Here is a 26,143-nt window from a genome sequence, read left to right on the forward strand (position 1 = left end):
CTTTATTAATCTTGTATAAAAATAAGGTCCAATGGAGGATCCCAGGGACCTGGGCGTAGGGGTGAGGTTGCATTTCATAAGTTACGGGCCAGGCTCCCGCTGAGGCGAAGTACAGTATGGCTATTGGGGGCGTGAAGGGTGTGCTGCAAGCAGCATCTGGGGGGAGTGGCCGGAGATGCTGTCCCCTGTGGCAAGATGAGGGTGTGCCAGCCCGTTTGAGGTGGGCTCACAGCTGGGGACAGAGGCAGACAGCTGAGGACCACCTTCCTTGAGCTCCGGCTTGCCCCACCCCCACACCCCCCAGAGTCCATCTGCAGAAATAGCTGCTACAGCGAGATGTCCGAAGTGACCTGCAGGGGGGGTCCCGGTGTTCGCCTGCGAGCGCTGCGGCGGCCTGTGTCTGCGCGGATGTAGGGCTGGTTCCGTAGATCTGGCAGAGAGGACACGGACACGTTTACCCTTCAGGAGTCTGCCCAGGGGCTGGGACTGCCATTCCAGGGCATAGGCCTCACCCACCTAGAGACCCAGGTTGTGTGCATGTGGGAGGGGCCTGTTTATGTTTACCAGATCCCCTTAAACAAACCCCAGCATGCATGGCCCAGGGGAGGGCAGCAGGACTCAGCCCCACAAGGGCCGCCAGGGCTATGAGCAGCCTCTGGAATCAAAGGCCAGGCCAGGCAGGTACCTGAGAGCTAGAGGGGGATCTCCTCTCCCAGGCTGGCCTCACAGAGGAGCCTGGATGTCCGCTTGCCGGTGCGGGCCGTGAAGGGCACCGTCTTGAGCACTGAGGGTTAGGAGGGAGGAGTGGGGAGAGAAAGGAAAAAGAAAGACAGGAGAAGTAGCAAAGAGGCAGTGAGGCAGCCAGACCCCCAGGGTGGGGGGTGGATAAAGGACAGCATAGAAGGATATACTGACGACGAGACAGGCCCGGCCAACCCCTTACCTGTGATGATATCTTCAATGGCCCCATCACGGTCACTCTCATAGATGAGTGGCTCCTTCTGCTGCTTCCGTTTCAGCTCAGAGATGAGGTCCATCTGTTGCCTCCGGACCTTGGGTGGGGACTAGGGGGAGGGGAAGGGTATATAGCTCCACTTCTAGCACCTCTCCCCACAAAATCCTAATCCTGTCTGCCAGGTCCCCCACAGCAAGCCCCCAGTGCAAGCTTGAGCAAAAGGAACCCATTCTCCTCCTAGGCTGCTCGCCTTGGGTGCGGTCTGTCAGTAAAAATGAGGGTGTGGAGGAGGGCCAGACCTTGGAGATGAGGATACCAAGCACTCCTGTATCCTAGGGCCAAGCTCAGCGGCAGCTCCTACCTTGGGCGCTGGGGGTTCCCCTCTGCCTGGAGTGTCAGCGCCTGCCTCCTGAGCAGCTGCTTCTTTCTTCCACTGTTCCACCTCCTGCTCAGCTTTCTGAGGAGCAAGGTTGGTCTCTATGAGCTGAGGTCTCCCCCAGCCCTCCCACTGCCCACATGGTCAGGCTGCGGGCCCCGCAGTGGTCCCAGCCTGCCTACCAGAAACACATACCTTGTAGGCCTTGATGAAGCGGCCAAAGAGGGAAAAGAACATGGAGGGAGACGTGGTCTTGGGGTTTTCTCCAAAGTACTCCACCACAGACTCGTAGGCCTCCTGCAGACACAGCCTGTCAGCCCCATCAGCATGGACCTCTCAGGGCTGAACCACTGCTCTGTACCCCTATTAAGACCCCAACTACTTCCTCTCTGCTCCTCCTCTGGCCCCTCACTTCTAATTCATCCCAAGGTATCCCAGCTATGGCCGTGCCCCCCCAAGCCTTGGCTATTCAACCCCGCCTGGGTAGCCCTTTGTACCTCGCCCACCCTCCCCACCTCCAGGGCCTGGCCAGCCCCCGCCCACCTGGGTAGCCCTTTGTACCTCGCCCACCCTCCCCACCTCCAGGGCCTGGCCAGCCCCCGCCCACCTGGGTAGCCCTTTGTACCTCGCCCACCCTCCCCACCTCCAGGGCCTGGCCAGCCCCCGCCCACCTGGGTAGCCCTTTGTACCTCGCCCACCCTCCCCACCTCCAGGGCCTGGCCAGCCCCCGCCCACCTGGGTAGCCCTTTGTACCTCGCCCACCCTCCCCACCTCCAGGGCCTGGCCAGCCCCAGCCCACCTGGGTAGCCCTTTGTACCTCGCCCACCCTCCCCACCTCCAGGGCTGGGCCAGCCCCAGCCCACCTGGGCCGTCTTGCTGTCCGCCAGCAGCTTATCCATGGTGGGGGAATTGGCCCTCAGGAACTCCTTGAGCACCACGCAGTCATCCTGCCGCACAAACTCCCGCTGGGTCAACTCCAGACCTCGCTGCAAGGAGCGCACATCTGCTAGGACACTGTCCAGGGACACTGGGGGATGGGTAGTAGAGAGGGAGGGAATCAGAGAGGCAGCATTCTGGTCCAATTACATCTTGTGGTCCCCTTGCTTTCCCCCAACCTATATCAAGCCTCAGGGCTGAGCTCCTCCCCCAACCCAAGGATGGGGGATACTGCCCACCCATACCTGAGCCTGCCTTGTCCAGGAAGTGCAGTTCGCTGTGGAAGCCTGTGAGTTGTGGATATTTCTCAGTAATGACCTTCACCAGGTAGTGCAGCAATGTCTGCTTTCGATCCGTCGACTTCATCTCCAACAGCTGCACGAGGACCTGTTATAAGCCACAGGCCGCCAGCCCTTGCCCATCTCCCAAGCCAGGGGACCCCTTCTCTTGCCCCTCACCGCATCCAGACTCTGCAGCCGGAAGCCATAGGCTGCTCCACGCTTGCTGCTGTTCATGTAGTTGCCGAAGGCCAGGACAATCTAGGAGAGTCAGGGGAAAGCTCAGCAGGGTACTGAGCTGAGGAAACCCCTTAAAGTATAAATTGCACAAGAAAAGATGGCAAAGAGCAAGCCCCACACTCAGCCCCCACTGCAGTCCTGCATGGACCCCTCAGGTCCATGACATATGCGCATGCACGTGTATGTGTTTGACACATGAACAAGGCTAACACCATGGCACACCCAATTGTGTCCTCTGCTATTCCTACTCAAAACTGTGCTGTCAACATCTCCTTCTAGGCTGTGGAGTTGCCACCTTTCTAACAGCCATTTCACTGGTTCCCTAGACTCCACTGAGCAGGTGTGGGTGCTCTGCTAGTCACACAGTAACCTCCAGAGGGGTTGAGCCCTCAAGCAGGATCTGAGGTGTGATACTGTATACAGGGCGAAGCAAAAGTAGGTTTACAGTCATAGTCACTTTTGTTTTATGGGTTTTTTAATTAAATTTATTGGGGCCTGCCCAGTGGTTGCACAGTAGATAGAGCATCGACCTGGGACACTGAGGTCCCAGGTTCAAAACCTCGAGGTCACCGGCTTGAGTACAGGGTCACCAGCTTGAGCATGGGATCATCAACATGATCCCATAGTCACTAGCTTGAGCCCACAGGTTGCTGGCTTGAAGCCCAAGGTTGCTGGCTTGAATCCAAGGTCACTAGCTTGAACAAGGGGTCGCTGGCTCAGTGTGAGCCCCCCTCCCAGTCAAGGCATGTATGAGAAGCAATTAATAAACAACTAAAGTAATGCAAGTATGCGTTTACACTTCTCATCATCTTTCTCCTTTCCTGTCTCTCCTCTCTCTCTCTTGCAAATAAAAAAAAAAAAATTTTATTGGGGTGAATTGGTTAACAGGATCATACAGGCTTCAAGTATACATTTCTATGATACATGATCTGTATATTGCACTGTGTATCCATCATACAAGGTCAAATCATCCTCTGTTACCATATGTTCGGACCCCTTTTGAATACAATAATTAATAAACAATACAAGAATATAAGAATAAACTATGAAAGTTTATTCTTTTGTCTCACCCTGTATACACACACACACACACACACACACACACACACACACACACCCTGAGCCTGTATGTGAGAGTAGAACATTATTTTTGTTGCATCCTCGGTGTGTATAGCAGGGCCTGAGTCTCCCTCTAACATGACCCAGAACAAGCAAGGGGGTCAAGGGTGGACCCTACCTTCCCAGACCCTTGACCTGGGCTCTCACTCACCTCCAGGATCTGGCGTAGTTTGTCAGAGGACTTAATGGACATTGAGGCTGCAATGACGGCATTCAGTTGCTGGAGGTGAAATGGGGGAGGCAAGGTAAATTGGGGCCATGAAGGGGCACGCCCACAGGAGGCTCAAGCACTCCCAAATGCCTTCTTGAAACCCAGGTTTGAGGCGGCCTCCACCCCATCCTCAATCCAGGCCACACCCACACCACTCTGCCTGCCCCGCCCCATACCGGCATGAGCAGCTGGACGGTATCCGGGAAGTTGCCCAGGAAGGTTAGTGTAGCCATGCGCTCTGACAAGCGTGGGATGCGGCTGAAGCGCAGCATGAAGCGGTCTTCCTCTGACAGCTCCTCCATTGGCCGCTGCTCCTGCTCGAAGCGGGCGATGAGGCTACGCTCATACTCCGTGGGCAGGAAGCGGGTCAGCAGCTCCAGGAAGTCCAGGCCAAGGGCTTGGAGGTCGTACCTAGAGGCAGAGGGGAAGGTATCACTCCATGCCCACCAGTTCTTGAGAGCAGGACTATCCCCTCCCCTTCTCTGAATAAATAAACTTCAGTTTTTGCTATTTACAATGGCTTCAGGAAACAAGAGGGAGGAGTTAAAGGAACTTGCCAGCTGGGAAGCCTAGGGTCCCCATCACAAACCAGTGGCATATGTCCACCTGTAAATGCCTGAGCCTGAGTGTCCACAGCTGGACAACGAGGCTGGGAGAAAATGGGAACATCTGTCTGGGCATGAATTCACAGTTCAGCCTCAGTTTCTTGGCCTGAAAATGGGAACAACGCTCCCCACCCTACTCCCTAACCAGAGTTGGTATGAAGCTTGGTGGGCTGTGTCCCATAGTTGGGGATCCGCCTAACAACCCTGGCCTAGAAGAAGGGCTGGGCTGCCCACAAGCCCGAGGCAGAGGTACTCACGTCTCAATGGCCTGGCAGATGCGGTCAGCCCCCAAGTTGCCCTTGCGCAGGGTGATGGCCAGGTTCTTGGCCCGGTTGGCCTCAATGAGTGTGGCCTTACTGGGGGCCTTCTGGGCTGCCTTACTCTTGAGAGCACTGAGGTCCAGGCCGGGACCTTGAGACTTAGTCTTGAACTGCTCCTCAAAGTCGCTCATGTCTAGCTCCTGAAGGCACAGGGAGAGGAGGTAGGGCTGGCTGGCTGGGGTCTAGTACACTCCCAGCTGAACACTATGCTTGGTGCTAAAACCATATATCCAGCCCTGACCTGGCCACTGGCAGAAAAACAAACCAGTAACTCAGCTTGACCATGTGCCCTGATGGGGGATACTGGGGAAGCAGAGAGAGCATTGAGGAGGTGGAGTAGCAGTATCCAACACAGAAGACCTAGATGCCAAGGAGTTACAGCTGAAGGGGACAGAAAGGAAGGGCATTCCAGGCAGTGGGAACAGCTTGAGCAACGGCCTGGAGGCCAGAGAACACATGCCTTTTGAAAAACTGCAAGTGGAATTGGAAAGGCTGAAACCTTGGTTGTGGGAAGGTGATGAAGAGGGGCCTATAAGGAGGAGGGAGAGGCCAGACTTGGAGGAGAGATGTGCCCCTCTGTGGGGATGGAAGCAAAGTCCTTCAGGGGAGTCAGGATACACTGCCTATTAGATTCACTATTCCAGTCTGGCTAATGCCCATTCCTGGGCCTCTATGTCCTTATCTGTAAAATGGGGTGGAGGAAATGAGCACTCCTAGTGCCCAGCATGGTCCAAGCAAGTCCCCTCCTCTGGTGCCCACACTGGCAGCAAGCAAGGCCACACTCACCTGCAGCACCTTCTCATCATTGAGCTCAGTGAAGACTGTACCCGTGATCTGGCTGGGTTTGAGGGCTACCCAGTTTAAGAGCGGCATCCTGAACTTAGTTTGGATAGGTTTCTTGGACTTCACTCCTGGGACAGGGAGGGAATGGTAAGTACTGGGGCTGTAAAGGGTGGCATGGCTGGAGGGAACCAGGGCCCAGTAACCCCTGGCAGGGCAGGCACGAGCTGGTAGGAAAGGGTCTTGGAGAACACTGAGGCCCTCCCTCTACCCCCAGCCAGCCATGGGTGGTCCACTCACCCGGGCCCATCTCTGGGCTGGGCCCTCCAAGAGCATCAGAGGGACCTCCGGGAGGCGGTGGGGGTGGCGGGGGCACCAGCCCATCTGTGCCAGGAGGTGGTGGTGGCGGTGGCGGTGGGGGCGGTAGGACTCCTGGTAGTGGCGGAGGCGGTGGAGGTTCAGGGCTGCCTGGGAGGGGCGGGGCTGCTGGGGTCTCCACAAGCAGGGCTTCCTGCTGGGAGGGAAGGCTGGGTAGTGGGGGTGGTGGGGGCGGCGGGGGCGGGGCTGCTGCTCCGGAAACCGGCTCTGCTGCAGGTGGGAGAGAGAACCGGGAACGGGCAGGCGGAGAGAGGTGTCAATTTTTTGGTTTGGGTAGTCTAGTCTCCACCTCCTCACCATACGCATGCGCACTGTACCCGTTTTCTACCCACCCGCATCTACCTGATCAGCACCCACAACCCAAACCTACTGACTCCAACTCTTCCGGCAGGTGGTGTCCTTAGGCTTCCTCTCCAGGCCCTGGTTACCCCACCCTACCCCAACCAGCTAGGAGCTCCTGCGTACCTGGGCTTTGGGAACTGGTAGGCACTCCCAGAATCGGGGCATCACTGCTGCTTGGAGTTGCCACAGCGACTGGGAGGATCTCGATGGAGACCGCATCCCCAGGCCCCCGCAGGATACGGATTAACCCTTTCTCCTCCAGTTCCTCCACCTTCAGCTCTAGGGCCGACGGCCTTGCTGGGGCAGGGGTAGGCACTTTCCCAGGCTCGGGTGGACCCCTGGAGACGCCCGTGGCTGTCGAATCACTGAAGCGTTCCTGCAAGTCCCCGGGGAGGGGTCAGTGCCCACCAGCGATCTGGCACGGAGTCCCACCCTCTTGCCAGGGTGGAGGGAGGTATCAAGCCTAGAAGCCCCAACTGGTCTGTTCTTCAGAGCCCAGACCACCTCTAGCCCAGACTACCCCTGGCCCGGCCCCGTATCCAGCCTCACCCGCAGGGTCTCCAGCTCCTTTCGAGCCTGGCTTAGCTGCTTTTCCAGCTCAGCAATCTTGGCCATGGATTCGTTCTCCGCGTCCCGAAGCTTCTCTGTCAGCTGTGGCACCCGGCACATGGTGAGTTCCCACCCGCTGCTGGGCACTGACACCACCCTGAGGGGGCGGCATCAGTATGCCTGCCTGGAGGGCTGGGGGAGGCTTCCGGACGTGATTAGCCCAGGGTGCCTGGAGGGCTGGGGGAGGCTTCCGGACGTGATTAGCCCAGGGTGCCTGGTGGGCTGAGCCTGGCACTGGAACCCAAGTAGGTGAGCACTGAGGGCACTAAAATTATTTCAGGAGGGGAATCTAAGGCACCATTGATGGGGGAGTTAGGTGAAGAGGGAACTCAGCTGGAAAGGGTCTCAGGCTTGACGTTCTACCCAAGTCAGGGCCTGAAGTCTAAGCACTGGGGGCCTGCCTTCCTCAGAGATCCAGCACAGTGTTAAGAGCTCAGTGAACATTCACTAAGACATCCAAAGGATTTAGGATTTAAATCCAGGGCAAACTCAGGAGCCAGGCCCGATGCCTGAGGCCAGTGTGGGGACCTGGGGGTCTATGTTGTGGGCCGAGTTCAGGAGCAGCTCTCACCAGGGTCACCTGCTCCTGCAGCTCCTCCATGTGCTCCAGCACAGCGTTCTTGGTCTCAGTGTCCTCCAGCAGCACGCCCACATCAAAAATATTGTCCAAGTAGGCCTGGATCTGTACCTGCAGCTTGTCGCTCTCCGTGAGCCGGAGCCTCTGTCTCCCAGACAGGAGTATGGGTGAGGCCAGGGATGAGGGAGCTTCCCAGTACTTCCCTTCACCACCAGAGCCCAGAGGAAGGGGCTTGAGCCCTAGCCTGCTTTTTTTTCCCTTTATTTTTATTGAGATATAATTCACATACCATAATTCACTATGTTAAACTGTACAATTCAGTGGTTTTTAGTATATTTGCAAAGTTGTGCGACCATTACTACTATCTAATTTCATGACATTTTCATCACCCCAAAAAGAAATCCTGTCCCTATTAGCAATCACCCCCATCTCTCCTCCCCCAGCCTCTGGCAACCACCAATTTACTCTCTGTCACTATGGACTTACTTATTCTGGACATTTTATATGAAAGAATCATACCCCGTGTGGTGTTTTGTATCTGGCTTCTTTCACTTACAATAAAGTTTTCCAGGCTCATCTATGTAGCATGTTTCAGCATTTCATCCCTTTTTGTGGCTGAGTAACATTCCATTGTGGAGATACAGTGCCCTAGCTTGCTGTTAACCCTGGCTTTAATCAATCCAATCCCAAAGGCCTGCTCCTCCAGGAAGCCTCCCAAAAAAATTAGAGGAGAAAGCTGCAGCTTCTCTGCTCAGGCCAGGAAGCACCAAGCCCTTCTGTCCCCTTTCCCAGGGCAAGGAACACCTTCATGACCTGGATCCATCCAGTGTGCACCAGCTCTCGCTTGGCCCAGTGTCTCTGTACTCCCCATTATGTGCTCCCGCAGCTAGACCCAGGGCCACCTAGAGCCTGTTCTAGTGCCTGGCTCTATGGACTGGGTGCCTATTATGCGGCAGACACCATCCTATCGATAGTCATTACTATTGCTAAGATTCTCTGTTTTACAGACTCAGAAAGAAGAGATATATCCAAAGTCACATGAGCTAGGAAGTGGCAGAGTCAGGATTTGAACCCAGGTCTGCCTGACCCCAACACTCATGCTGCCAACCACTGAGCCATACTCTGCAGTGGGCAAACAGTTAAGTCCAGGGAAGAGTACAGGGCTCACCTCCAAGTACAGGTCCAGGCCCAGGTGGGTAAACTCATATTGCAGGAAGACACGGAAGTTCATGTTCTCCACTGAGTGTACCACAATGTTGATGAATTGCATGCAGGCCACCTGGGCAATAGGGCACATGAGGAGGTCTGTGATCCCCTGGGTGAGAGGTTCTCAGTGCCTTCTTGCCCCCATGGACCCCCCAAGTCTGCCTCCCTCTGCACGTTTCTCACTCCCCTACCCATACTTCTCCCCTCTGTTCCCTCCCTCCAGCCTCCCCCTCCCTGACATCCCCTCCCCCACTGACTGTCAGTCCTCATACTTTACAGGGGCAGATACCCAGGCCCCTGGCTGCACTTTGCACCCAAGAGTGCCCAAGCCCAGGCTGGGCTCCTGAGCTCACCATGAAGTCTATGTTGCTGTCTTCGTTCCGGAAATATTCCATCAGCTTTTCAAAGCGGTGCTGCTCCCCACACACCTGGGTGGGGAGAATGGCTGTCACTGAGGTGCCAGTGGCACACTCCCTAATCCATCTTCCAGATGCCATCCTGTGCCTCTATAGGTTCCTCTCAAGTTAAACCTAAGTCAGGCCATACCATTCTTCTGCTCAAAACCTCCACTCCCTCTCGATCTCTCACAGCCCTCCCCCTCCCTTTCTCCACTCTGGCTACACTGGCAATCTGGGACATTCCCACCTCAGGGCATTTGCACTTGCTGATCCATCAGTCTGGTGTGCTCTTACTTGGGATAGCCACCATGCCAGGCCCCTCACTTCCCTCACAGCTTTGCTCGAATCTCACCTTCTCCTGGAGGCTTCCCTGACCATCTTGCAACCAGTTCCCTCTCCCCATACAGCATCCCAAACTTCTTCCCCATAGCATTTAACATTTTCTAACACACTATATAATTTGCTTATTTATTATATTGTTTATTATCTCTCTTTCCCTGCCTTGTTTCTTTTGTTTGCTGATCACTAATATATCTCAAGTACCCACTCTGTGCCTGACAAATAGTAGGTAGGTGCTCAATAAACATTCATGAAAGGAATGAGTGCCATGCACTGCCTTCTGCATCCTAGCCTCAAGCATTTACCTCTCAGGAGCCAGTTAACCAGAGTCAGCAACTCCGAGATGTATGGGATGGATCAAGTCCAATTTGGATCTGGCAAGACTGAAGTTGAGCAGATACCCATAGTTGTCTCTGTCACCCCAGGCAGTGCCCCATGTGACTCTACACCTTCTCTTCAGAGCTTATCCATCCCAGATTTGTTCCCCAAATGTCCACTCGACACCCCCAGCCACCCCCCACAGAGGCCACAACTGCCAGCATAAGGGCTATCAGCAACACTAGAGTACAATGACATCTTTGAGTGGGGGCCTCTAGTACCTCTTTGAAATTGTCAAAGGCTGCAAGAATGATGTCGTGTCCTCCCCGCACCAGGCACACAGCTGCCAGCAGCTCTAGCACCAGGGCCTTGGTTCTGAGGAAAGAAGGGCAGGTTGTCCCTTAAGAACAGCAGGCCCTACAGCAAGGGTGGCTACAGGCCTGGCGCATGGCAGACAGGAAACTGATGAGTGGGGTGGACTGAGCCTGAGCGGTAGTCCTGAGAATGGTGGAGACAGGGTGGGCGGGGGTTAAGTAGAAGGAGAATCTCGATATGGAGAAAGGTTAGGGGCCTAGACTTCACCTGGGGTTCTTGTTGTTGAGGCTGAGAGCAATCTCATTGACACAGGCTGGGTGGTTCATGACGAGGCTGAAGCCAGACTGGGGAGAGAGGAGAAGTCAGCTCCTCCAGGCAGACCCCCAGGACTGCCAGCACCCTCCTGCCCCACACTTTTAGGATTGCCAGTGCTAGATCATTCTGGTCTTTAACTGCCTTCAACCTTAAAACGTTTTTTATCCATCCACACCCTCTTCTGTGGCAGTCAAAGCCTGGTCCCTCTTTTTAAATATGTTTGTCTGTTCAAAAGTCAGTGTTTCAAGACTGAGCACCTTGGACCCAGTGAATCCTCAAAGGCTGGCTGAGTGAGAGAGTACCAGCTTCACTAATCACTCCTCCAAATGAAATAACCCAGAGCTGACCCTGGCTGGTTGGCTCAGTGGTAGAGTGTCAGCCTGGTGTGTGGATGTCCCAGGTTTGATTCCTGGTCATGGCACATAGGAGAAGTGCCTATCTGCTTCACCCCTCTCCCTCTCGCTTCTCTCTCTCTCTCTCTCCCCCCCCACACACAGCAATGGCTCAAATAGAGCGAGTTGGCCCTAGGTGCTGAGGATGGCTCCATGGCCTCCACCTCAGGTGTTAAGAAGAGCTCAGTTGCTGAGCAACAAAGCAACGCCCCAGATCGATAGAGCTTCACCCCCTAGTGGGCTTGCAGGGTGATCCCTGCCAGGGATCATGCAGAAGTTTGTCTCTGCCTCCCCTCCTCTCTCTGAATGAAAGAAAGAAAGAAAGAAAGAAAAAGAGAAAGAAAGAAAGAAAGAAAGAAAGAAAGAAAGAAAGAAAGAAAGAAAGAAAGAAAGAGAAAGGAAAGGAGGAAGGAAGGAAGGAAGGAAGGAAGGAAGGAAGGAAGGAAGGAAGGAAGGAAGGAAGGAAGGAAGGAGGGAGGGAGGGAGGGAGGGAGGGAGGAAGGGAGGGAGGGAGGGAGGGAAGGAAAAAGGAAAGGGAAGGAAAGGAAAAAAGGAAAAGAAGGAAGGAAGGAAGGAAGGAAGGAAGGAAGGAAGGAAGGAAGGAAGGAGGGAGGGAGGGAGGGAGGGAGGGAGGGAGGGAGGGAAGGAAGGAAGGAAGGAAGGAAGGAAGGAAGGAAGGAAGGAAGGAAGGAAGGAAGGAAGGAACCCAGAGCTGCTCTCCCTATAGGCCTGGTATCCAGCCTTTCTTGGCAGGTATACCTAAGTCCCCACGTGAAGCATACCCATGCTCCTAATCATGTCTAGAGTAGTCTAGGGCAGTGTTTCTCTACTGCCAGTCTATAGACCAGTGCCAGTCCACCAGAAATGTCATGCTGGTCCACGAAAAAGTTAACACTGCTCTAGGGGACCTGACCAAGAAGGGTCAGAACTCTAGGCTTCTCCTTAATACTGTCATCCTTAAGACCCTGAGCCAACAGCCCCGATCTCTAGGTTCTCCATGGGGAACAGGGTAGGAGCACAGGTGGTCCCAGAACTTCAGCAGCTTAGGCAGCCCCTGGTGAGAACTGGCCTGCCTGACCAACCTGGTAGTTCATGATGGCACGCAAACACATAATGCAGACATGGACGTCATCCTTCTGGCTGACGATGCGGGAATTCCGCAGGGTCTTCCTGCTGTGGGCTGGGGTCAGCCTGCATGGGGTGGGGAGGAAGCAGCAGGGCTACAATCTCAAGCCTGGCTTCCCAGTCCCCCCACCACTCAGATGGCCTCTGGGGTAAGAGGAGGGCATATCTACCCAACCAAAGAGGCTGGCTGAGAGCAGGAAGGGCTCCTCAGTCTCTAGGCGTGGAGCCTGGTGTGCTGGGGAGAATGTGAGGTGGGGTCAGGAAAACAAAGACCCTTAAGAGCAACTTGGCATTGAGAAAGGTTACTGTGCTGTGGGGGTGCACAGCTTATAAGACAAAGCTTGGAAACCGCCACAGAAATGCTCTCCACAAGGTGGCGCTTATGGCCACGTGGGTTTATCTTCCATCTTCAGAGGAAGCCGACTCTGAATTCAGACTGCCTTGCTTCAAATCCCAGCTCACCACTTACTGGGCAAGGTAATCTCCCAGTGCCTCAGTTTTCTCATTTGTAAAACAGAAAGGATAATAACAGAGGATAATAATATGAAATGAGTTCAGAACAGTGCCTGGCACGTAATAAGTGCCATCTGAGTGTGCTTGATAACTGTTGACCAAAAAACATGATCTTTTTTCATTGCTGCAGAACTTGCCAATTGTAACTTCCACATCAGGCCCTTTTGATGGTTCTGTCACATATTCAACAACGCTGTGAGCCCCATCTTCTCCCTCTGCCACCACCCTTCTCTCATCATTGCTCAACTATGCCTCGGAGTCTTTGCTTAGGCTATTCCTTCTGCCTGCAATGCCCTTCCCTGTCCCCATCACTGCCTGAAAAGCCCATATCATAAGACATAGTTCCAGTGCCATCCATCTCCTCTGGGAAGCTTTCCTTATGCCCCACGCAGTGGCCGCCTCCCTTCTCAGAGCTCCCAGTCACACTTCCATGACAACCTGTCACACACTGACCCCTACTAGACCAAGGAACGTCAAGGGGAGGGTAATCTGTTTCCTGAGAACCTGCTCCTGATGCATAGTAAATGCTAAAAATGTTTGTTCAATGAATGAACAAAGAAACATGTTGTGAGAATTTGGGTCTTAATATGAAGTTAGTCCCCTAGACCCAAAGGAGGACAAGAGGAAGCTGGACATCTACATGTGGCTCCAGGCCATCTCCTTCCTCCCCCTACCTCCCATCAGGATGCCCTGAGTCAGGGTGGGATGACTTATCGCAGCAGCTGAACCCAGGGGCATCAGTTGAACGCCTCACCCCTCCCCACCACCACCCGGGAGACCACCAGGCATGCACCTGCCCCCAGGCAGCTACATACCGGGGAGAAGGGGGGCACCTGGAGGCCGCATGAAAGAAAACAGGGGGTGAGATGAGTACAAGAGAGTCCCACTGATCCAGAAACCCCTTCCTTATTCCAGACCCAGCCAGACTCCAGCCTCTAGGTACCTACTCCTGAAGGCTTATTAACACACCCCTGTCCGGAGCTGTTTGAGTCCCTTACTGTCTGACCCCTAATGCTAGGCTATCCCTCCCACTATCCCCAAGGATCTAGAGTGAAGCTGGCTGGGTGAAGCTCCATTCACCCCTTCACCCTGCCACAGGGCCCACGTACTTGATGGTCAGGTGGCGACTCTTGGGCTGTGATGCCAAGGATGAGGGCGGGCCCTTGCTGAGATCTTCCACTGACTGCTCCAGGGGCTTGCTCTTCTCCGAGCTGGGGGCCCCATTGTCTGTGCTCTCCATGTCATACCTGGGGGTGAGAGTGGGGTTGGAGGCCAACACTGCAGGGGTACCTAACAGAGGATTTGGGGGAATTATGGGGAGAGACACTTTGGCAGGAGAGACGGGGATAGGAGGAGGAAGCTGTGTTCTTGGCACTGTGCTGGGCATGGTGGGGGAGAGGGAATGGTGGAACAGAAGAGTAAGGCACCAGGTCCCAGGTGGCCACCCCCAGATAGATCCCTCACTATCCACGGCAGGCCTTCAGTAAGAGACATTGCTCAAGGCCAAGTGCAGGTTCCAGTGTAGGCTTAGCGGCATTGCGTGGAAGTGACCAGAGGAGTTGCCAAGCATGACCCGAAACCCCAAGAAGCAACATGAGAACAAGGGCAGGGGGCTTACGTGACAGAGCACTGGGCAAAAGCCAAGTACTCGAGGAGCACATCCAGGCCACGATTCTCCTCATTGAGGAACTCCTGCACCCACCTGTAGGACACAGGGCTCCCTGAGTCCCAACCAGCAAGGACTTCCTGCCCAGAATGGGAACAGACAGGCAAGGGTCCCCGGGGTACACTGCCCCCAGGAAGAGACCAAGCAGCCCCAGTCTCAGACCCAGTGACGTTCGGGGGTGCTAGGGGACTCAGGAAGGACCCACGGCCCAGCCATGCCGCAAAGGATATGCAGAGCATGGGTAGGAGAGGAGGCAGAGAAGCTGTCCTGCACACCCACCTCAAGGTGGCCCACAGTCACAGCCTGTGCCAGGTGAAGGGGGTCAGTGGGGGATTAGCAAGGGAAGCCCCAGGGGCTGCCCGGAGACAGAGCTCTCCGGGGCCCTCCAGAAGGAAACCTGAGCCCTGGCTCACCCAATGTGGTTTGTCCTCAGGGAGATCTCCAACTCCCGCAGCACCTGAGTGGACTCCTGAACTCGCCTTTTAAACTGGGGGCCAAGAACAGGGAGTCTGGTGGGTGGAGCCCGGCCTCCCACTGGCCTACCAAGCGCTGAAGCAGCAGTCAGTCCTTCCCCCACAACTGGCCTTCCATGTTCAGCCTCCCCCACCACCTCCACACACCTGCCCGACAGAATAAGCATTCTCAGGCTACATGTATCCCCCCATGCACAGACATGCAGGGTGCATACACAGACCTCCATACACAGACATACAGCACACACACACATACCCCTGCACACATGCACATCCAGATACAAGCACCCTGGGCACACAGATATAAGGTACCCACACATCCATACACAGACACGTGGGGTTCACACACTCAAGGGTACACACACACCCATATGTAGACACAAAAGTACACATATGCACATCCATGCAGACACACAGGGTGTGCACATCTATACAAGTACACACAAGTGTGCCCATGTAAGCAACACAGGATACACAGAGGAACCTTTGAAAGTGCCTGCCCAGGGCACTCTCAGTCCCCTGTGAACACACACACTCGCACATGCACCCACACAACCACAGGAGAGTCTATACACACAGTTACTCCAGCTGCCCAGAGCTTGGAAGGTGCAGGGGGAAAGAGACAGCGTAAAAGGGGGAGACGTGTACCCCCAGGTTGGACATCCAATCCGCTGCTACCTTTCGGCTGACCCCACCAGTTTCCAGGTAGCTCTTCAGCTTCTGGATGTAGGCTGTGGGGGGGTTCTTGACTTGAAACCGCTCCTGGGGAGATGGAATGAGGTGTACAGGGAACCAGCCAGGGCAAATGACCAGCCCTCATCCTAATGTCCCATTCTCGGCTTTGACCCGAGGTTCCAGGCTGCTTAAGACCTCTGTGAAATTCCAAAAACATAACCAAGCAACTATCCAGGCCACTTCAAAAGACCCCAGCCCTTGCTTCGCACTGTGGCCTCACAGGCCATAGCCCTAGCACAGCCCTGGAGTGGAGAATGGAGGGGTCAATCCTGCCATACCCCACCCTGGGAGGAAGCGCTCAGACGGCCAGTAGGTGGCACCTTCCCAGCACCCCCCACACACACACACACACACACACTGGCCCACACGCAGCCTACAGCTGGGAGTCCTGGGATGAGGAACGCTCTGGAGGGGCCCTATGAAAGGGCCCAGGTCCTCAGCAGGACACCACCCCAGCTATCCATTCCCCTGGGTGGTAGGAAGCTGTGTGTGTACTCATCCTCTGTGCTCCCAACTCCCCTGCCTTACCCAGCACCCACACAAAGAGGTGGAGACACATCAGAGACCTTCTACCCAGCGAAGCCCCATCCTTCCCAACTCAGACCTGTCAGATCTACCCAGCCCTATACCTCCCACCTCTCCCAGGCCTTGGAGCCCCAACTTGAGATGCCAGGCCAAGTGGCAGGAACTCCTACTACAGCCTCAAAGCCTCTGGTGGCAGCTCCCACCCTCTCCCCAAGGCTTAGCCCTTTCCCCACCCCCATCCCCAGACTCCTGCCCTGACAGCTCCTCCCATCCATTAGCAGCAACCAAGGCTTAGTCCAGGCTCCCAGGAGAGACTCACTGCTCCCCACTCCCCACCCCCAGCCTCCACTGCTACAGGCCTGCCTCCCTCCATCCCTAAACCACTGCAGCAACAAGGCCCCGCCCTCCCGAGCAGTGGGAGGGGTCCTTCTGCTACCATGGACAGCAGCCCTGAAAGCTGGAAGCGCCAGGACAGCCAGTGAGTTATGAAGGTGGCAAGCTCAGGAGCCTGACTGAGCACCAAGAGATGGGGGTTCTAGTCCCTGCTCCAGCACTTGGTAACTGGTTGACTTTGGGGAGCTGCCTGGCTGACAGCAGCTCCTCTGGACCCAAGGTAAAAGGAGGACAGGGATCCTGCCCACCTCCCCTGGGGTCAAATGAAGCTATCCAACCCTGGGGTTACCCCCTCTCTTCTTCTGCCCAGAGCTGGAAGGTCAACAGAAGCTACTCCAGGAAGTTCACAGGAGGATGGCGACACAGCCCCAGCCAAGCTGGTAGTGCCTGGACTAGCCCCTGCCAGCTCCTCAGGGAAAAACGCAGCCCTGCTCATGATTCATAAGGTCCCTGGAGAGGCCCATGTCCAAGAGAGAGGGATTCCAGAGTCCTGCAGATGTACCCAGCACCCCAATGTCCTCCCCAGATGCTACACTGGCCTCTAGGCAGGGTCTTAGCTTTGTGGGCAGCATGGCAGTGTCCCCTCTCCTGCCAGCCCCTGCCTGGCCAGGGCAGGGAGCCCCGATGGCAGAAGGGTCCTGGTACCCACCTGGTCACAGATGAGCTCCCACTTCTTCTCGTTGTCATACTGGCTCAGCAGCTGGACCTTGTCCTGGGGCAAATTCATGCAGTTCTGGGGAGGGGAAGGACAAGGTAAAGACCAGAGCCTGGGCCCCAACAGGGAGGAGGGGAACACCGCATTTTCAGGGGATCTACTAGTAGCTTTGTCATACACGTGAATCCCTGCTCCTGACCAACCCAGGGGGTAACTAGCATTAGCCAATGAGAAAACCAAGGCGCAGAGGTGGAATACCTTGCTCCAGGTTCAACAGAGTCCTGCCGACTCCAAGGCCTGAGCCCGGTCTCCCCACTGCGCCTCCCTGGCACACAGGCAGGAGTGCAGGGTCTCAGCCTAACTTCCTAGGACCTCAAGCACCTCTGGGCTCATCTCCCCATGTGCGATAAGGGGATATCGAATCCTCTCCCATTTGGGTGAGAAGCTAACAGGGAAGCCATCTGCAGCCAGGCCCGAGTGTGGCCACATGCCACCAGACACCACATGTGTATGCAGAATCCCAGCCCAGGGCACCAGTGTCTGACAAACCAGAGAACCTCTGTCCCAACGGCAGACGGCGGGCTTCTCACCCTCCCTCTCCAGCCCCCTCCCACCTAGTCAGTTCTGGAAGGAAGGGGGTGGAGACAGGCGGAGAGCTGAGGTCAGAAGGGAAGGGAGTTCCAAGCAGCTGCATCACGGCTGTGGGGGCTGGCCCAGGGGAAGGTCACCCAGCCACAGGACCTGAAGAGAGCTGACAGCTCGCTGGGTCTGTGGTGCTGCTGGCCTGGGCTGGGACTCCCCTCCCAAACCAAAAAACGTCAGCATTGCTCCGCCTGGGTCCTCCCCAGGCCTCAGATGACATGGGTGCTGTGTCCCTGTCACGCTTCTCCCCCACAGGGCATGCATAGGGTCCCACCTGGGACTGTGGAATCACAGGTATTGCCAGTGCTTGGGGTTCCCTGGGCCCCCAGGACTTACATTGTCTTCCTAATAAACCCAGAAGACGATGCCAATTCACCCCAGCTCAGTAAACCCCAGGTTTTCTGAGGGTCTGCTATGTGTCAGACCCTGAAAGACAGTTCTTGCCCTCAAGGGGCTACAGGTCTCCTCAGATGACACGAGGGAAAGCCCCTGTGACCAGCTCAGGCGGCCCTCAGAGGAGGAGGCCACAGCTGGAGCAGAGAGGGGGCCACACCCATCCGAGACTCCTCAGCCAGCTTCCTCTCTGGGGTGCTGGGCCTAGTTCTGGGGCGGGCTCTGGACAGACCTCATACCAAAAATCACTGCCTCCGGTCAGCCCCAGACAACAGGAAGCTGGGCGCTCTCAGTCTCCATTGCCCAAGCCTCTGTCTGGGGCTCCAGATGAGCAGTAAGCCTGCCCTTCTACCAGCACCCCGAGGCCGCCTGGGCGTGGGGATTTGTCATTCCTCATCCCTGTTGTGAAAGTGAGCCCTGACTGAGGAAACCGCTGCTGTCTCATCGGCCACCCTCTCCCAACCCGACATCTGTCACCATCCCCTAATCCTACAACAGCCAAACAGCGCCTGCCACCTTTGCCACCTTGGGAGGGTCTTCACGGGAAGGGACCCTGTGGAGGGTCCTATTGGGCCAGGGAGGCTTCCCTGGTACCATATTCTCTCTCTCTCTCTCTGGTCCCTCCTGGTTCATCCCCACCCCACAGAGACCCAGGGTAGGGCAGGGCCAAGGTGGGGGCAAAGCTGAGGGGGAAAGGAAGAAGCAGAGAGGGAGGGTGGGCCATGGCAGGAAAGTGGAGCAGCAGCCAGAACCAGCAAGGACGAAGTGGGGGGCTGAGGGGGTGGCCGAGCCTTAGAGGAGAGAGTACTTCCCAACGTGGGTCTTTCCAGGCCCTCGCCTGCCCCAGGGGCCTGTCTGGTTCCTGGAATGGTGCCAGTGGCACTTCTAGAGGCAGCAACTAACCATAACAATGACCCCAACAAGTGTGGGAGCCACTTTGCCTGAATGCTTACTGTGCTGGGCACTGCTCTGAGCCTGGCATGCAGATGCAGCCATCCACCCTCACCCCCACCACTGGCATCACTATTATCCCCATCTTGCAGGTGCAAGCACAGATCAGCGACCTGTCCAAGGTTATAAAGCCAGTAAGAGGGGAGCCGGGTGGGCTCTGAGCACAGACTGACTCTGAACCAGCATCCTGGACCAGTCCCTTAGGAAAGCCCCTGGTTATTAGTGAGGAGGGGGAAGGCTCTGCTGGAGCTGGCATATCTGTCCCAACAGTAATAGAGGACAGGGTACCCCTCTGTCCCTTCCTCACCTGGGCCTCCACAGGCCCCCGAGCCCACATGCCAGCCTGCCAGACGGGCTAAATTTAGGCTCCGAAATCAGAAATAGCTCTGACAGCGCTGAGCACTAATTAGCAGCTGTTCCTTGGCCTTGCCCACTGCGGAGATGGGCACCCTAGGGAGCGGGAGAGGGACGAGTGGGTGCCACTCACTCTGAGCGGGGCGAAGCCATCCTGAAAGATAAGACAGACCCAGGGACCTTAGCAAGGAAGCAGCACTGTGGGGTTGAGCCCTGGGAGACAAGTAGAAGTGTGGATGACGGAGCTCAAATGAAACAGAAAAGGACAGGGAAGTCCAGCTGTGTGTGACTCGTCTCCTATGAGGGGGAAAAGGGGAAGGGACAGGAATGATGTGACACCCAGCTCTGGGCCCACCAGCCCTATCACTTCTTTGCTCCTTGAGCCTCAGCTTTCTATTCCATAAAATGGGCACACTTCCGTCCTGCCTCATAGACTTACAGAGCTCCTGGGAGCATCCCATGAGAAGTTGTGTTCTGGTGTGGTAATACTACTCTCTGGTGATATACCACAATAAAGAGGCAATTCACAGGCTGGGGGGTGGGTGGGGGGAGTTCACCTATGACCCCAAGGTGAGGGATCATATGATGAACAGAAGTTAGTGAAAACATGTAAATGAAACAGATCTCCAAGGCTTGGCCCCAAAATGAACTGACCCTTCAGCACCCTTACCCCGCTGCCCTTAATGCTTTGGGTCAGAGGGAGAAGGAGATAGGATTTCATCTTCTAGGATACAACCAAGAAAGGGAGCTGATTTCTCAATATTTCCATTAAAATGTGTGGAGATCAGTCTCCTCCTTCCCTGCCCCTACCTCTCTGAGTGCTTGAGGAGCCCCCAGCCTTGCTCACCTAAGACCAGACCCTTTCAGGTTCATAGCCTGCCCCCGCTGCCCAGTGCTGACATCAGGAGCAGTCCCTGGAGACTGAAGGGGCTCTGGCTACATCTGGACACAGCCACACCCTCCAGTTTCACTTTCATTTGAGCTGAGACTAGTTCCAACCCACCTGCCCACCTTCTCCCCTTGAAGCCTGCCCTTCTAGCCCCAGGATGTCCTTGAACTTGGGCACCAACCCCAGTCTCAGACTAGCTCTGCAGCGGCCCCACAGCCTGAGCCTAGCAGTGGCCTTGTCCCCAGCCCCCACGTCCCCACCATCTCCCCCCACCCACCTCTAGTTGTTCTCAACCTTGGTTTTCAAGCTCTTGGCGCATCTCCAAAAACAATCAATTTTGTCCACTTTTTAAGTCTGGTATATAGATTTTCTGGGGCTCTTATAAGCAATCCCAGGCTTATAGGAGAGGGTTGTGAGGTAACCTGGGCCTAGGGGCAGGTGCTGAGAACCCCAAAAAGCTAACAGCTTCTCCCATCAGGGTCCAAGGGTTTGCACAGCAGGGACAAGGACAAGCAGGGTGGGAGATGGGGCAGCAGGCCCTGCCCATAAATCCAGCTGGTAGGAGGAAAATGACAAGAAATACTCCCAAAGCACTCTGTGCTAGGTTCCACTCAGAGTGCTTTACATCTACTAATTCACTTAAACCTCAGCAACGAGCCTACAGAGTTGATACGACTAAAGTCCCATTTCACAAATGGGAAACTGAGGCACAGAAAAATTCAAGTCGCTTGCCCAAGGTGACCTGGTTGGCCAGCTGGTAAGAAGAGTCAGTTTCCTCTGAAGAAGGGGCACAGAGGACAATGAAAAATGTGGGCCCTGGCCCCCCACGGTCTTCGGCAGACAGCCTGGACCCAGTCCCCCATCTGAGGAACCAGCCCTATTTCCTGCCACCCAGCACCCTACGCTTCCTGTTGTTGCCCACACTGAGCTCTTACTCACTGGGGAACCCCCCCTCCCAGCACCCCCTCTCTCAGAGGGAAGTGGAGGCCTCCCTACCCCCTCCACATGTGCACACAGCTACCGTTAGCAGCACCGCTGCCCCACCCTCCGGGAGAGGTGGGCCCTCCCTCTCGTGGTTTCCGGCCACCAGGCAGTTTTCAGTCTAGGCCCCACTGCTGCTGACCTGCATGATGGCAGGAAGGGAAGCCTGGCCCCTGATGGCTAAACACAGCAACCTTGCTTGGTCTTGGTAATGGGAGTGGAGGGAAGGGAAAGGCAGAGTTGGGCTCTTTCACCTAGAAGGGCTCCAAGATGGAGAAGACCAGCCTGACTCCATCATCATCTCCTTCCTCACAGTGGACAGTGTTTACTGAGCACTTGCTGTGTGTCCGGCATTGTGCTAAGCACTCTATTTAATCCCATTAACTCAATTTTATCCCTTTAATGGTCTTAAGAGGTCGGCATATACCATTATTATTCTTTTTTACTCCTGAGGAAAACTGAGGCTCTCAGAGGGTAGGTAGCTTGCTCAAGGTCACAAAATGGCAAAGACAAAATCCAACCCCCAAGCTTCATGACCCCGAAGCCGGGGAAGCTACTCTGCCTTTCCCATGAGTAACCCCTGCCCCTCACAAAGGCAGGTGGCCCAAGCCACCTTCCAGGGCCCCACGTTCCTGGGAAAAATGCAGAGGTGGCCCCAAGAGCAGCCCCACCTGCTCCTGCCCATCTCACCCAGCTCTTTGCCAAATGGCCCCAGATGTCACTGTGAATCATGCCTACCACATCCCTGGGTTCCAGGGTCAACATGTGCCAGCCCTGCCTGCTGGGAATGTCAACCCACAGCCTCTGCCCAGCTCAGTATCTGACCGCATGACCACAGCTCCATTGGGATCATCTGTGTAAGACAGTCCAGAGATGGGAGGCGCAGGGCCTGAAGGACCCCACAGCTACATGCCCCCGTATTTCATCTGCCCCACCCCAGAAGAGAGAGCTGGACCGAGGAGACAGCACGTGGGCCACAGGCTGACAGAATAGAGATATCCACGTCTGCTCTTTTCCACCAGCCCCAGCAAGGAAGGGCTCCAGCTGAAAGGAGATCCCAACACCCACACCCTTCTTGGAGCTGTCCTGACCTCCCCACATGGCTCAGCCAAGTGCCTATGACTCTGGGCACGTGGTAAGGGCACTCCAGGGTGCTAGGCCCCATCAGGCAGATCCGCCAAGTGGCCCAACCTCCTCTTGGATGCCGATATCACTCTCAACCTCAAGCACAACATCCTGGACATCTTCTCGTGACCCCGTTGGCCCGAGGTTACAAGCTCCTCCCTGCCCAGACCCATCAGGGGTATCCTATGCCTGACCATAAGCATGGCACTTCCGGCAGGCCTAGAAAGAGTGCCTTGCCATCCCAAACTCTACCCCTGGCAGGGGAAGACCTGAAGGGGCTGGAAGACACTCAGCCCCGGGCCTGGCACAGGAGAAGCGAGAAGGCAGAGCCTCGAGGGCTGGTTTCCCACCATTGCAACAGGCCCATGTCGCGGGGCAGCAGCCGGAAACCCTGGATCAACCTGCTCTTTCTCCCTACCCCCATGTTAAACAGGGGCACTCCTCTCTCTTACAACCTTCTTAGAAAAGTAGCCCCACCCCCCCAGCCTTGCATGGGAGAAAGGCTGCCCCTGGGGAAAGGGAGAGCAAACTCCCTCATCTGCTTTCTGGCCATGGGGCCACCCCTCACCCACAAGATAGGTCCCCCAGCCAGGAGTAGTCTGGGGTCTCAGGATCCTACTCCCTACCAGGAATGAAAAGTGAGCTTAAGTGAAAGGAGGAGGTTCCCTGCGGCCAATGATTAGATCCCAAGGGGAGGACTGTGCTTCCGCCATCAAGATTGGGGGTCTCGGGGGAGGTGGCCCAGCGCTCCCAGCAGACTGAGGTTCTTCTCTTAGACATTCAGGGAGGACAGGACTCAGTTCTGGCCACAGAGGCAGTGCTCAGATGAAGGCGAACCCTGCAATACCCATTGCCAGGCCTCTGGGTTCAGCTAACTCTTTAGCCCTAAGCAGCCTCAAGCGGGGACCAAGGCTGTCACCTCAGGATGGAGCTCATGCCCCTGCTGGTGAGGAGAGAGAGGAGCCAAGTTCTTAGCCAAGTGACCTTGGGTTGAGTGTATTCTGCCCATACAGGCTGAGGAACAGGCTGATGCCTCCCCAGGAAGGAGGTGAGGTGTAAACACACTGGGGTTCCTGGGGACTGGGGTGGTGCTGCCCTAGATTTCTACCAAGCCACCACCCCTTTCCCCCCTAGGACACCCATCTCGGAGCCTCCACCCTTCCACACCCTGGTACTTATAGACTCCCAATGGCATTTAGTGTCAGACTCAGCCAATCCCAGCAAAGGCCAAAATGCCAGCAGAGCAATCAAGTCCTACACATGCATCAGAGCCTCACCATTTGACTTCTGGATTTTCCACTGGTCTGAATTATTCACATGGCTCCTCCTCATTAGTGTATGTAACAGAGACGGAACTGGGGCCTGGAGCTCACCCTGAGAGCCAGTCCCATCCCCATCCAAAGAGACACACTTGGGGGGAAAAGACAGACCTGGGTCCCCCCAATCAGGCTGGTAGGGGTCCAGGGACCCACCAGCAACTCAGGCTCCCCAGACGGCCCCAGACACTGTCTCTCTTCGTTCTCCCCCCTCCCCATCTGCTCAGCTCAGCTCAGCTGTGCCAGGCCATGGCTTTGGGGGAGGGGAGCAGGTAGATAGATGGGGGGATCAGGGCCTAGCTTGATGTGAGGTGTCCCTCAGAATCTCTCCCTCTCCCCTAATCGAGCAAGGTGTCTTTGCAAAGACAGACAGGACCCACCCTCATAACTCTGCCAAACCCCTCCTAGCCTTTCTCCTGGGAGGGGGCAGGAGCCAAGATTTCCGGGAACTGTTAGGAGGGGCCATGTAGAAGATCTGGCAGGTCCGGCCTAATGGCCAGGGGAGAGGAAATGATGTTGAGGAGGTAGAGGGGATAAGAACTGAGCACTGCCACCAGCCAGCACTGCTGTGCTGCCTGTGCCTCCCTGGGGCCTCCACCCTCAGACCTGCAGTGCCAGCCTGCTCAATCTGGGAAGTGCCTCTGGGAGAAAGCATGGCCTTATTCGCCTGTCATCCAGTGTCCAAAAAGGGAGCTGACAGCAGACAGGCCATCAGGCAATTAGTTAGAGAAGGGAACCTGGAACAGGGCTGGGGTGGGGAAAGGGAAGTGAGAATGAGTGGCCCTTTTTCCTTACTTTTACCTCCCACTAGGTCTTAGGAAGCCCTGACTTTGCTCTGGAGCCCCCCACCCTCCAAACACATTTTGACTGCCTCTAGGCTCAGCCTAAGCTGGTGGACCCCTCCCCAGTGGCCTAGTCCCCAAGCCTGCCAATTCCCCTGGGAGCAGATGACAGTGGGCAGGGTGGAGTGCTTCCAGACTTTTGCTCCACACCAAGCCAGAGTGAGCAACCCATCCTGACCCCATCCTTCTTAATCTTAATCCCTTCAGTGGATAGAGAGGATGCCCAAGATAAGGACCACCAGGCAACCTCTCCGGGATACAGGGACAGGATACAGCAGGTGAGAAACATAAACAACTCCTCTGCATGATCTGACAACCCAGCTCCTAGCAGCCTGGGCACCAACAAATCATGACCAAACACCTCAACTCCTTCTCCAGCTCCCAGAAGGTTAAAATGTAACCCCTTTCATCTTTGACCCTGAGACAAACAGATGTTCCAGATCCACGCCTGGCGTCTGGGCCTGTGTGCAGTGGAGAAGGGGGCATCCCGAGAACCCCTTTCCACACTCCCCTCCCAACTTCCTCACAGGACATTTTTGCTTATACCTTTAGAGCCAAGAGCCCTGGGGGACGGGGGTGTCTTGGGGAGGAAGACGGGGTGATTGTAGAAGAAAGTTTTGGGGGGAGAGCGCTAAGTCACTCTAAGAGAAGCCGCTGTCAGTCCCACCCGGTGGAGGGCTGCTACTGGGCGGGGGATCTCCAAGCGGTACCTGAGCCCCCGGGGGCGGGAACGCGTGCTGAGCTCCTGCCGCCCCCCGCCCGCGCCCTGCACGCGGCAGGTCACACTCACCAGGACCCGATTAAACCTTTCCTCCAGCTCTCCGACCGCGGGCATCGGCTGCTTGGGTGCCGCGGGCTGCTTGGGTGACGGTGCCGCGGGCGCCGCGGGCTGCTCTGCGCTGCCGGCCGCGTTGCCCATGGTGGTCCCCACCCAGTCGGCCAGGCGCCTCCAGCCTCGGAAATCCAGCTTTCCGGGGGACGGGGGGACGAGGCTCCCGGCCTGGAGGGCGAGGTGAGCAGCAGCTGGCAGCGGTGGCGGGGGCTCGGCGACGCGGGAGCTCGGCTCAGCGGCGCGCAGGGGCTGGGGCGCGGCGTCCCATCGCGGCGGCCCCGTCCGAGGAGCCCGGCAGCGAGCTGCGGGGTGGGGGGAGGAAGTCAGGCAGCAGGCCGCCGGGGCCAGAGGGCTGGGCCGGGGGCAGGAAGCTGCGGCGCGGGCTCCCCCCTCGGCGAGTCTCTAACTTCTGCTATCGCTCCCCGTGCGCACAAACCGCGTTTCGCCGCCGCCGCTACGCACCCAGCCCCCGGTGGGCGGGCTGGAGGGAGGGGGCGGGCGCGGGGTGCCAGCCAGGGGTCCGCCGCAACCATGGCGCGGCGGGGAGGGGGCTGTCGACCCGGTTCACCTGCCGCAGAGGGGGCGGCCGGTGCCGCTTCACCTGCCGGAGCGGGAGGCGACCAAGGCAAGGCAGAGGCGGCGGCGCGCAAGGCAGCGCCTCCGGGTCCTAGAACCGCAGGTTCCCACTTACTCCAAGCCAGGGAATAGTCGAGGTCTGGATGAA

General features: G+C 56.4%; 1 protein-coding gene and 1 long non-coding RNA gene across 5 annotated transcripts in view; one reads left to right on the forward strand and one right to left on the reverse strand.

Moving 5' to 3' along the window:
- On the reverse strand, nt 1-25,905 carry FMNL1 (formin like 1). 4 transcript variants are annotated; one of them, XM_066363906.1, is made up of 28 exons: nt 25,378-25,905; nt 17,089-17,172; nt 15,435-15,548; nt 14,727-14,800; nt 14,266-14,349; nt 13,757-13,894; nt 13,463-13,480; nt 12,092-12,200; nt 10,570-10,646; nt 10,269-10,362; nt 9,286-9,360; nt 8,895-9,005; nt 7,721-7,870; nt 7,090-7,191; nt 6,664-6,916; nt 6,121-6,408; nt 5,827-5,951; nt 4,978-5,180; nt 4,292-4,526; nt 4,056-4,124; nt 2,726-2,806; nt 2,513-2,642; nt 2,195-2,358; nt 1,527-1,628; nt 1,317-1,412; nt 944-1,064; nt 686-784; nt 330-430 (listed from the first exon to the last, which is right to left on the reverse strand). In XM_066363906.1, exons 1-27 carry the CDS (start codon nt 25,504-25,506, stop codon nt 693-695), a joined length of 3,318 nt encoding a protein of 1,105 aa, XP_066220003.1. In that variant the 5' UTR covers nt 25,507-25,905; the 3' UTR covers nt 330-430; nt 686-692. The 4 variants fall into 4 exon arrangements, with proteins under 4 accessions (XP_066220002.1, XP_066220004.1, XP_066220003.1 ...); XM_066363905.1 differs by lacking the exon at nt 686-784 and having other exon boundaries at nt 1-430; nt 25,378-25,903; XM_066363908.1 differs by lacking the exon at nt 13,463-13,480 and having other exon boundaries at nt 25,378-25,904.
- The window catches only part of LOC136391970 (uncharacterized), a 34,877-nt gene continuing 15,884 nt past the window's right edge, over nt 7,151-26,143 (forward strand). Inside the window, exon 1 of the long non-coding RNA XR_010748904.1 lies at nt 7,151-7,210. This is a non-coding gene — a long non-coding RNA (uncharacterized lncRNA). The remainder of the gene's footprint in view (nt 7,211-26,143) is intronic.

Source organism: Saccopteryx leptura, chromosome 2 (genome assembly GCF_036850995.1).
Source record: "Saccopteryx leptura isolate mSacLep1 chromosome 2, mSacLep1_pri_phased_curated, whole genome shotgun sequence".
Classification (NCBI taxonomy): domain Eukaryota; kingdom Metazoa; phylum Chordata; class Mammalia; order Chiroptera; family Emballonuridae; genus Saccopteryx; species Saccopteryx leptura.

Excerpts from the sequence above, each read along its gene's own strand:
- FMNL1 (XM_066363905.1), bottom strand. The coding sequence starts at position 25,506 with ATGGGCAACGCGGCCGGCAGCGCAGAGCAGCCCGCGGCGCCCGCGGCA. Across the intron at positions 15,549-17,088 it reads GGGAGCTCATCTGTGACCAG|GAGCGGTTTCAAGTCAAGAA; the intron begins GTGGGTACCAGG and ends CCATCTCCCCAG. Across the intron at positions 9,006-9,285 it reads ACAGCAACATAGACTTCATG|GTGGCCTGCATGCAATTCAT; the intron begins GTGAGCTCAGGA and ends CCTATTGCCCAG.